Source organism: Chironomus tepperi, unplaced genomic scaffold, assembly GCF_022539635.2.
Source record: "Chironomus tepperi strain 1889 unplaced genomic scaffold, CSIRO-AGI_Ctep_v1 contig_161, whole genome shotgun sequence".
NCBI lineage: Eukaryota > Metazoa > Arthropoda > Insecta > Diptera > Chironomidae > Chironomus > Chironomus tepperi.
Genome location: NW_027226283.1, coordinates 2,363,495 through 2,373,954, shown reverse-complemented (window position 1 = coordinate 2,373,954; position 10,460 = coordinate 2,363,495). Strand labels below are relative to the sequence as shown.

The 10,460-nt window shown below is 28.1% G+C and overlaps 4 protein-coding genes across 8 annotated transcripts; 2 read left to right on the top strand and 2 right to left on the bottom strand.

Annotated features, from left to right (window-relative positions):
• Positions 1-57: 57 nt before the first annotated feature.
• On the top strand, positions 58-1,150 carry CNPYb (protein canopy b). Its single transcript, XM_070637296.1, has 3 exons — positions 58-316; positions 398-493; positions 557-1,150. Exons 1-3 carry the CDS (start codon positions 234-236, stop codon positions 1,068-1,070), a joined length of 693 nt encoding a protein of 230 aa, XP_070493397.1. The 5' UTR covers positions 58-233; the 3' UTR covers positions 1,071-1,150.
• Positions 1,151-1,644: 494 nt separating this feature from the next.
• On the bottom strand, positions 1,645-2,680 carry RpL18 (ribosomal protein L18). The gene is made up of 3 exons (XM_070637094.1): positions 2,624-2,680; positions 2,412-2,498; positions 1,645-2,219 (listed from the first exon to the last, which is right to left on the bottom strand). Exons 1-3 carry the CDS (start codon positions 2,624-2,626, stop codon positions 1,740-1,742), a joined length of 570 nt encoding a protein of 189 aa, XP_070493195.1. The 5' UTR covers positions 2,627-2,680; the 3' UTR covers positions 1,645-1,739.
• Positions 2,681-2,901: 221 nt separating this feature from the next.
• Positions 2,902-6,017, bottom strand: LOC139088225 (RAC serine/threonine-protein kinase-like). 4 transcript variants are annotated; one of them, XM_070637342.1, is made up of 9 exons: positions 5,788-6,017; positions 4,809-5,279; positions 4,564-4,732; positions 4,302-4,499; positions 4,179-4,229; positions 3,979-4,079; positions 3,752-3,916; positions 3,232-3,685; positions 2,902-3,158 (listed from the first exon to the last, which is right to left on the bottom strand). In XM_070637342.1, the coding sequence occupies exons 2-9, from the start codon at positions 5,180-5,182 to the stop codon at positions 3,096-3,098; spliced, it is 1,575 nt and encodes a 524-aa protein (XP_070493443.1). In that variant the 5' UTR covers positions 5,183-5,279; positions 5,788-6,017; the 3' UTR covers positions 2,902-3,095. The 4 variants fall into 4 exon arrangements, with proteins under 4 accessions (XP_070493443.1, XP_070493442.1, XP_070493444.1 ...); XM_070637341.1 differs by having other exon boundaries at positions 4,809-5,275; XM_070637343.1 differs by having other exon boundaries at positions 4,809-5,248.
• Positions 6,018-6,695: 678 nt separating this feature from the next.
• Positions 6,696-10,364, top strand: LOC139088213 (RAC serine/threonine-protein kinase-like). 2 transcript variants are annotated; one of them, XM_070637325.1, is made up of 10 exons: positions 6,696-6,850; positions 7,401-7,900; positions 7,952-8,111; positions 8,179-8,376; positions 8,434-8,484; positions 8,575-8,675; positions 8,755-8,919; positions 8,996-9,449; positions 9,519-9,621; positions 9,692-10,364. In XM_070637325.1, exons 2-9 carry the CDS (start codon positions 7,527-7,529, stop codon positions 9,576-9,578), a joined length of 1,563 nt encoding a protein of 520 aa, XP_070493426.1. In that variant the 5' UTR covers positions 6,696-6,850; positions 7,401-7,526; the 3' UTR covers positions 9,579-9,621; positions 9,692-10,364. The 2 variants fall into 2 exon arrangements, with proteins under 2 accessions (XP_070493426.1, XP_070493425.1); XM_070637324.1 differs by having other exon boundaries at positions 9,519-10,364.
• Positions 10,365-10,460: the final 96 nt, after the last annotated feature.

The following is a 10,460-nucleotide window of genomic DNA, read 5'->3' as shown; positions in this document are numbered from 1 at the left end:
CATTCCTTGTTTATGATCTATGAGTATAAAAAGACGATAAAGCCGCATATTTAGCACAGTTTACTCCCTACGCTCACTCGTATTGTATACATAAAGTAAACATAAAGTATATAAAAAATTTAATCGCATTGAGAGAGAAAAACTTCATAATTTTGGCGACTGACGTGGTATTAACAAAATTTCCTCCAATAAGATAGGATTGAGATCGAAATTTTATCAAAAGACATTGAAAAATGATTTTAAAAGCTATTGTCCTTTTAATATTATTAGTTGAAATATACTGTACAAATCCAGAAGAAGAATTACATGGTGTTAAGTAAGTAAAAAAAATATTAATTTTTGAAATAATTAATACAATAATTTAAATTAATATATTTATTGCAATTAATATTTTAAGGTATGCTAATAACTGTGAAGCTTGTAAAGTTTTAGCAATTGAATTACAGCAAAGACTAACAGAAACAGGAAAAACTCACGAAGTTTTAGAATTTGGGTGAGTTTTAAGAAGATGTAATACATTTAGATGATATATTTTAAGTATCTGTTATTTTGTTAGGTATTCGCTGGATGATGCAAAAAAGAGAAAAAAGGAATATAAAAAGAGTGAGACAAGATTAATAGAATCCATGGAGAATGTATGTGAAAGAATTTTAGAATATAATATTCACAAAGAAAGAAAAGACAGCACAAGATTTGCAAAAGGAATGAGCGAAACTTTCCAGACGCTTCATGGACTTGTTAATAAAGGTGTAAAAGTAGAATTAGGAATTCCGTATGAACTTTGGGACAAGCCTTCCGCAGAAGTGACTCAATTAAAAACTCAATGCGAAATGTTGGTCGAAAAACATGAAAATGATATAGAAGACTGGTACTTTAAATTTCAAGAAGGTGGTCCATTGATTGATTATCTTTGTCGTGATCGCGTACTTGCCAAAAAGGATGCCGAATGCTTGTATGAAGTGCCAAAACCAAAAGAAAAGAAGAAAGCTGAGGAACAAAATAATGGTAAAGAAAATATAGAGGAAGAACCAGAATCTGAGTCATCAAATAAAGTCACTGATGAGTTATAATTTAATATTTTTGAATGTATATTTTATCAGAACGTTGTTTTTAAATAAAGTAGACATTTTTCTATTACTATCTTTAAAAATGAAGCCTTTTTCCTCAAAATAAAAATAAGAATAATAACAATAAGCTAATTAACTCAATAAGAAACAACAAATCGTAAGAAGATAATGTTGAAAAAATCTAATCTTGAATCAAAGATCTATTTAGAGATGTTGCGATAAAAAAAGAAAAGAACGAATACCAAATTGTGCCTCGAATAGCATTTTTAAACCAGCTAATTAAGCAATCGAGACCAATCATGGTTGATAACGTTGTCGACAAAAACTGAAATTAAAGAAAAATCCATTTTCAATAAGTTTCAAATTTTCTCTAGACCATAGACCATAATCTAATCAAAAATGAAATGTAACAAAAGTATAATAATTTATAGCCTTTAATTGATAAGCCGATTGGTAATAAAATAATACTGATCATACTTTTCGTTCCCTTAAATAGCTGCAACAGGAAAAACATTTTTTAAAGTAGTACTTCTGTACATAAAAATATCAACAAAGAAAACTTGATAAGCATTTAGAATTGATGTTTTTCTTCTTTTATTTTATCGCAACTTCAATTATGTTGGAAAGTAAAATTGTAATAATCATACAATATAATAGATTTTCGCGAATTTTTTATTTTTTGTATCCACATGATGTTCTGCGACCTCTTGCACGTTCAAATTTGCGTCCCTTTGAGCGAACATATGGTCTTGAATGAGAATGAGGAACACCAGGTGCTTTTCCAAAGTGACGAACTGACTCACGGGCATTTCGTTTTCCTTGCATAAGAATTGTGTTCTTGCCTGTTGGTGAAAGTAATGCCAATTGATCGAATGTCAAAACTTCTCCTCCAGCCTTAACAATACGTTCACGAGCACGTTCACTGACTCTCAAAGCACAAATGCGTACTTTTGGTACATCTAAAATTCTCAAATCATTTGTGACCTTTCCAACAATTACAGCTATTGTATTCTCTTTAGCCTGACGTTGTTTCATCAATCGTAATACGCGTTGCAACGAAATTACTGGACGATTGATTTTGCTCATGAAAAGTCTGCGCAATACAATTTTATTAAACTTTTGGTGTGTACGACGGTACAAGAAGCGATATAGCTAAAACAAAAAATAACAAAGATGTAGACCAAAATTATTGTTTATATATTTTAAGGTTATGTGAATTCATCAATATTTTTTTAATGACAATATCTTTTATTATCAAAATACTATTGTTTTAGTTAATTGAAATAAATAGATTAATATATATTAAGTATGTTAGTTAAGAAATTAAGACTGAATAAAGCTTACCTTCACAAGTAAACGCAAATAAACATCTTGAGATTTTGGAGATGTTCGACGGACTTTTCTGTCCCACTTATGGCTGATATCTTTGCCCTATAATGAGATACTCCGATTAATAAACATAGTTAAAGCATTTAAAACTAAAATTAAAGTGGTTTTAACAATTTAAAACCTACTAAATTGCAAAAAAATTAATTTAAATTAAAATAAACTTTTACCATTTTTCACGAGTTATTCGAAAAGAAATTCTAAAGGCTGATATTCCCCTAAAGTGGGTTGACTTCCCCTTAAAGGAATTTGAAATTAAGTTTAACGTTAACTTTATTTAAGTTTACTAAATCTTTTCCTATCTAGATTATTTTCTTTGGGAATAGCCAATAAAAAAAATCATTAACTCATCGATTAATTCCTCTATATGTATTGTTATTATTGAACCATTTAAAGAATATTTTATTTTATTCGGGAATGAAAAATGTGGAAACAGAAAAATAAATAATTAAATAATAAATATTGAATGGAAGCGCTTTATTTATGCTATATTAAAATTACGATCATTTACATATTTAGTTTTAGTAGCTCACTAATGAAAACATATAAATCAAAGATTCTTAAAAGCTAGTTATATCACAGTTTTTGTGGAATTATTTTTAATTAATACTCCAGATTATGTTTCCAAAGCTTATCGTCACATTACGGTAAAGAAATAAGAGCAGAATTGTTGCTCAAAAACGAAGCCATGGCTTGGTAGCTAAACTGTAAGAAATAATTTAATGAATTTAATTTTTTTTTTTTTCAATATGGAATACAAAAGTTTTTAAATACATACTTGTGAAAAGTGAGGTTCCTCTTGAATGGATTGCAATTGTACTCCAGGATCAGGTGGAGTCAATTCTACACTTTCGCCTGTGAATTCCGAATCAAAGTATCGTGTGTCTGTATCTGAGGTAACTTGTGGTTTGAATGGTGGAACAATTTTTTTATTGACTAAATCAGCCCAGTTGATGTTTGCAAAGAATGGATGAGCCATAATTTCTTTCACATCATCAGGCCCTCCACCTAAACGCTTTTGTGGATTTTTTTCTAAAAATCCGCTGAGTAAAGATCTTGCTTCTGACGAAATGTTTCTAGGAAATTTTACTTCATCCATCATGATCTGTCTGAATAATATATCATGATCGCGATTGTCAAATGGTAATCTTCCACATATCATTTCATACATAACAACACCAGCTCCCCACCAATCAACTGCCCGACCATAATCATTGTCTTCCAACATTTCTCTTTAAAAAAATAAATGTATTTATCTAGAATTTAAAGCTTTAATTAAATATATAAAATTTTCTCACGGTGCCAAATATTCCGGAGTACCACAAAAAGTATTGGTTGTACGATCGTATGTAATATCTTCTTTGCATAGTCCAAAATCGGCAATTTTTATATGACCATCTTTGTCTAGAAGCAAATTTTCCAATTTGACGTCACGATAAATTATATTTTGGGAATGCAAATATCTAATGAACCATGAATTAGAAAAATTATTAACAAATATTATTCTAAATATTTATATAATTACCCGAGAGCTAAAGAAATTTCTGCTCCATAGAATCGTGTACGCTCTTCTGAAAATATTTTTTCATTCCTGAGATGAAAATATAATTCTCCACCATTTACGTACTATAACATTGTAGATAATTTTTAAATAAAAAAAAGAAAGGAAAACAAATAAATTAATATACCTAAATATAAGTAAAGCAATGACATATTATTTAATACCTGCATCACAAAACAAAGTCTTTCATTAGTTCGAAATGAATATCGCAATGACTAAAAGTTTCATAAAATTTATCACTAGAATTAAAATAATTAAATAAAAATTTAAATTTATGATTTGATTACAATTAAAAAAGGATGATTAGTTTTTCTCAAGACACGATTTTCTGCCATAGTGTGTTCAACTTCGCTTTTTTGAATGATTACTTCCTTCTTTAAAATTTTTATAGCATACAATTTTGATGTTGATTTTTCTCGGCACAGAATTACTTTTCCGTAGGATCCTCGTCCGAGAACTTTTAAAAATTCAAAATTTTCTAAAGTCTTTTGGGATAAATTAGGTTTATTAGTATAATACATTTTAGGATATTTGCATTCATTTACTCACGACTTTTTTCTTTCCACTCGACTTTCCAGTTGAGGTTCCTTGATGAGAAAATTTCTCATCTAATTCTTCCTCTTCAGCAATAGATGCCATTTCAATATCATCAGTTAGTTCATCTGTATCTGGCTCATTCTGCTGATCGTCAACCTCGCTTAAGCAATTGGCAACGCTTCTGCATACATTCAAAAATTATGTATTATTATCGTCATATCAATATTATTAAACACCTAAAAATAAAAATATCTTACCTTATAGCTTCAACCCACTGTGCTCTTTCATGCTCCGTCTCGACATAAAACATTCGTTCAATAACTGTAGTCCATTGCAATCCGCGAATTATAAATGTAAATGGACGTGGACGATCAACCGACATAATTTGACATCGAGCAACAGTAAAATTGTTTGAAGGTTCTGATGGAATTGATGTATCTGGTCTATTTTTGTATCCAACAAGGGAACCATCTGAACGTAAAATAAAATATCGTGATCGCCAATTCTTAATGTGTTCACCACGTTTGTAGAGCCATCCTTCTTTGATTATTTGACGAGAGTTAACATCTATGTTTTTAGATATCAAATCGGGTAGTTCGCTCGAATCAATGGATGTTGATGCAAGTGACATTTTTAGTAATTCTCAATATTTTTTTCCTTTAAATTGAAATGAAATTCACATTTCTTTGTGCAAGAACTAAAAGATTAAATTTACGATGATTTACTAGCTTATGTCAAATTTTTGATGTCCATAAATTAAAAACAAAAAAACATGTACGTGTTTATTATTATTTTGTCATTATAAATAATAAAAAAATGATTAAAAAAAGATATTTGCTTTTTCCTTCAATAAACGCTAATAACAATTAATAACATTAATTGAAAGTATAGACCTGGCCGGTCAAAAAAGAGTTGCAGTTTTTCTAAAAAAAAACATTATTTTTTTCTTTAAAAGAGGAGTGCAAGGAACCACTTAAATTTAATATGTTGTCTAATTTTTTAAAATTTTAATAAATAATAGAAATTTATGAGAAAGACGTGAGAAAAATGTGTAACTATTTATGTTCGAGTTTACAGAATCAAAACTTGATTCTGGGTGAATAAAATATTTATGCATAATACGTAAAAACTTAAAAAACCTTTAAATATGTTTTTATTTAAGCATATTAAAAATCAAGTCTTTGGACTTTAATCATTACTGACCAAAAAAATACTATTTAAAACTAAATTACTCACCTATATGAAAAATTTATTACAATTTATTATTTGGACAAACTTTTCAGTGTATGAAATTTTTAACGTGAACTCGAGTTATTTCCTTTACTTTATGAATTTTTTTAGCCTTTTCACTTAAATTTGATGAAAGCTTCTAAACCGATAATTAAACTATTTATTTATTTATTTAAATTTAGTTTAAATATTTCTTTGATGGAAAAAGGGTCTAATTTTTTCCAAGTTATTAGCAATTTTTTTTAGATAATGTTCTGGAGTAGTTTAATGTTGACAAACTGAGACTTTTTACCATTTTTTTAAATATTATTTCGCAAAGTGTTGTTTTTAAAAGTTCTTTTTTGCATTTAAGATCAATTTATAACTTTTTAAAAAGGTATTACAATTTTAACATAAAAAACTATTTCGCATTTTTGATAGATAACGTATTTTTGTTATATGCGCTTAATACATTAACAATCTATTTCCATCTTTGCATCAAGCGTCCTAAAAACTAAAGAGTTCTGTTGGAACTTATACATAGGAAAAAATATTAAAATCATGTTCCTTTTTCGAGATTTACTTGTTTTATTAAAAATTTATTTTTAATTAAGATGCATTTCTGAAATTTAATATCATAATATTTTTTTTGGAAAATGAGCAACTTTTCTTGCTCATATTTTGTAACGAGTAGAGAAATATTGCTAATTAATAATCTGAAACCTATTCCTACATGCTCCGAGAGCTTAGGTTTTTTCTACAATTAGGAAAGTCTTGCTTTAGAATGTTCCTATAAAAGTCTGAAGAAGATAATATGTTAAGTTTTTAATGATGTTTTTTTTTTGTAGAAACCAGTAAAAACAGTTTTCAGACACATTCAATTTTGTTCATATTTGCAAGCCCCAAATTAGGGGCATTAAAGAAGATCAATTAAAAAAGATTTGAATGAAAATTCATCTATCTATTCTTTTTTTTAAAATAATAAAAAGTTTCATTGAGACATTTGAAAATATTTTTGTAACGAAGGATCAATATATACGACGTTATTAGTATAAGATATAAGAAGAAGAAAAAGATATTAATAAAAAAGGTAATAATAGTATGTAAAAAATGGATGATATTTCTGACATTTTAAGTAAAACGATATGATATTTCTAAATCGAAATTAAGAGAAGCTAAATTTTGGATATAAATGATAATTTGTCAAAAAGTTCGTGATTGTAATAATAAACGTGAATTATAGCTAAGAAATATTTAATATTATTTTGGTGAACAAAACCTAAATAAATATCTTAAATACGCATCAGTTTTTTTCTACATAAAGCTGCAATTATAAAAATTTCATTAGAGGAAATAATGAAAAATAAATAAATACCTACAAACCTATTAAGACAAAAATAAAACGATTTTAAAAATAAGGAGAAAAGAAGAGGCGCACAGACATATTCGTCGTCTACACATATTTGTCGTCTGGCTTAAATAAAAGAATGTTTGCGAATGGATTGAAATATTTTACGAAAATTTTATCAATTCTCTAACTTTAAAAACTTATTGTAATTAAATGAGTGCTTCAGTATAGAAAAACGAACGTGTTTATGATTAAAACTTTGCTAAAACTTTTTTTTCTGCTTTCGTTTCAGAATATCAATATAATTTCATTGTTTAGAGATTGGGATTATGATTTTTACGCTAATTGCATAAATTGAAGACATTTATTAATAAGATAAGAAACTTTAAAAAAATATTGAGATTGAGAATTACTAAAAATGTCACTTGCATCAACATCGATTGATTCGAGCGAACTACCCGACTTGATATCTAAAAACATAGATGTTAACTCTCGTCAAATAATCAAAGAAGGATGGCTCTACAAACGTGGTGAACACATTAAGAATTGGCGATCACGATATTTTATTTTACGTTCAGATGGTTCCCTTGTTGGATACAAAAATAGACCAGATGCCTCAATTCCATCAGAACCATCAAACAATTTTACTGTTGCACGATGTCAAATTATGTCGGTTGATCGTCCACGTCCATTTACATTTATAATTCGCGGATTGCAATGGACTACAGTTATTGAAAGAATGTTTTATGTCGAGACGGACCAAGAAAGAGCACAGTGGGTTGAAGCTATAAGGTAAGATATTTTTTTAAATGTATATGTAATAATAATGAAAAAATATTTCAGGAGTGTTGCAAATCGTCTTAGTGAAATAGATCAGCAAAAACAACAGGCGCAAATGAATGAAGATATTGAAATGGTTCCTATTGCAGAAGACGCCTTATTAAATGAAAAATTTTCTTTGCAAGGAACTTCAACTGGAAAAGTGAGCGGAAGAAGGAAAGTTGTAAGTTTTTTTTTAAAAACACTAAATGTCGATAAAAAATTAATTGAGATATCAAAAAAAATTTTAGACATTGGAAAACTTTGAGTTTTTAAAAGTTCTTGGCAAAGGTACATTTGGAAAAGTCATCTTGTGTCGCGAAAAAATTACTGCAAAATTATATGCAATCAAGATTTTAAAAAAAGAAGTTATCATTCAAAAAGATGAAGTCAAACACACTATGGCAGAAAATCGTGTATTACAAAGAACTAATCATCCATTTTTGATTGTGAGTAATTTAGTGTATTAAATTGATTGTTACTTAATAATTTTTTCTTTTCTGCAGTCGTTGAAATATTCATTTCAAACTAATGAACGTTTGTGCTTCGTTATGGAGGTAGCATTTTTTTTATTATAATTTAATCATAACATATTTTTATTTTAAATATGTCTACCAAAATTTCAAATCTTGTTGTATTCTTTGTAGTATGTTAATGGTGGAGAATTATTCTTCCATTTAAGCCGCGATAGAATATTTTCTGAAGAAAGAACTCGATTTTATGGCGCAGAAATTATATCAGCGCTTGGGTAATGAACCACTTAATAATTTTTGATTAAAAATAATAATTCTTATAGTACATTTTACTTGCAATTTATTCATCCCTAGGTATTTACATTCTCACAACATAATTTATAGAGACTTGAAACTAGAAAACCTATTGCTAGACAAAGATGGTCATATAAAAATTGCCGATTTTGGACTTTGCAAAGAAGATATTACATACGGTCGTACAACAAAAACTTTTTGTGGCACTCCAGAATATTTGGCACCGTGAGAAAATTATATTTTCATTTAAAGCTTTAATCCTAGAAAATTGATTTAAAATAAATATTTTATTTTATTTTAGTGAAGTACTTGAGGATAATGATTACGGACGAGCAGTTGATTGGTGGGGAACAGGCGTTGTCATGTATGAAATGATTTGTGGAAGACTACCATTTTATAATCGTGATCATGATGTTTTATTTACTTTGATCATGGTTGAAGATGTAAAATTTCCTAGAAACATATCAAGTGATGCAAGATCTTTATTAACTGGATTCCTTGAAAAAAATCCACAAAAGCGTTTAGGTGGTGGACCTGATGATGTGAGAGAAATCATGGCTCATCCATTCTTTGCAAACATCAACTGGGCTGATTTAGTCAATAAAAAAATTGTTCCACCATTCAAACCACAAGTTACCTCAGATACAGACACACGATACTTTGATTCGGAATTCACAGGTGAAAGTGTAGAATTGACTCCACCTGATCCTGGAGTACAATTGCAATCCATTCAAGAGGAACCTCACTTTTCACAAGTATGTATTTAAAAACTTTTGTATTCCACATTAAAAGAAATGCTAAAATCATTAATTTTTTTCTTACAGTTTAGTTACCAGGACCTGAATTCATATATGAGTAATTCTACATTGGCATCATTACAATAGATGATTTCTTTTGGATCATATTCCCGAAATTTATTAATTCGATGTAAATATATACATATATGTATGAGCAGACATGCTTTTAAAAATGAAAACTAAATTTATCATTTTTACAGAATCTCCTAAAAGTAACTTTAGGGATAAAGTTTTTTTGCTTAAAAAAACTGTGATAATTTTATGAACTGGTAAAGCTTACCATTTAGAAAATTAAGAGAAGAAAAAAGGGAATTGTTCTGAAATATCATGAATATCTGAATAATATCCGGAAAAAATCATCGAGTACATATATGTACTTGAAAGTCGATTTGTTTATTATAATATGTTACTGCCGCAAAACTTTCGACAAAACCATCAATATGCCAATACATTTTTTTGAATGATTAAAAATAGCATGCAGAATGATAGTATTTAACAATCGAAAATGGTGCTCAAAAAGCATTTGTCTAATGATAAAATGTAATAAACAATGTTTTAAATTAAAAGTGAAAAAGAAACGACAACTTCCAATTAAATCAAAGCATAAATCCCATTGGGGATATTGAAATGATCTTAATTGAAAAAAAAAATACTGCATTTTCTTGCTTGTTCTTATTGATATAATTTAAATTTAAAAATATTTTTAAACAAAAATCTTAATAATGATTTATTTAAAATAATAAGTAGCGGAATAATGAATTTGATGTAATTTCCAATAATTTAATTCAATTTTATGTACCGATTAAGAATATAATTTGTAATTAATACCTACTGTTTTACTGCTAAATAAAATGCTTTAATTCTTCAATATTATTCTCAAAATGTGCATGTTCATATTCTTTCGTTAGGTATTTTAACATGATAGACAGAAAAGAGTTTCTACTAAAATCTGTTTGTAGGGAAGGAATA

Excerpts from the sequence above, each read along its gene's own strand:
- CNPYb (XM_070637296.1), top strand. The coding sequence starts at position 234 with ATGATTTTAAAAGCTATTGTCCTTTTAATATTATTAGTTGAAATATAC. Across the intron at positions 317-397 it reads GAAGAATTACATGGTGTTAA|GTATGCTAATAACTGTGAAG; the intron begins GTAAGTAAAAAA and ends TAATATTTTAAG. Across the intron at positions 494-556 it reads CACGAAGTTTTAGAATTTGG|GTATTCGCTGGATGATGCAA; the intron begins GTGAGTTTTAAG and ends TTATTTTGTTAG.
- LOC139088225 (XM_070637342.1), bottom strand. The coding sequence starts at position 5,182 with ATGTCACTTGCATCAACATCCATTGATTCGAGCGAACTACCCGATTTG. Across the intron at positions 4,733-4,808 it reads CAGTGGGTTGAAGCTATAAG|AAGCGTTGCCAATTGCTTAA; the intron begins GTAAGATATTTT and ends GAATGTATGCAG. Across the intron at positions 4,230-4,301 it reads CTAATCATCCTTTTTTAATT|TCATTGCGATATTCATTTCG; the intron begins GTAATCAAATCA and ends TGAAACTTTTAG.
- RpL18 (XM_070637094.1), bottom strand. Across the intron at positions 2,220-2,411 it reads ATTTGCGTTTACTTGTGAAG|CTATATCGCTTCTTGTACCG; the intron begins GTAAGCTTTATT and ends TTTTTGTTTTAG.
- LOC139088213 (XM_070637325.1), top strand. The coding sequence starts at position 7,527 with ATGTCACTTGCATCAACATCGATTGATTCGAGCGAACTACCCGACTTG. Across the intron at positions 7,901-7,951 it reads CAGTGGGTTGAAGCTATAAG|GAGTGTTGCAAATCGTCTTA; the intron begins GTAAGATATTTT and ends AAAATATTTCAG. Across the intron at positions 8,377-8,433 it reads CTAATCATCCATTTTTGATT|TCGTTGAAATATTCATTTCA; the intron begins GTGAGTAATTTA and ends TCTTTTCTGCAG.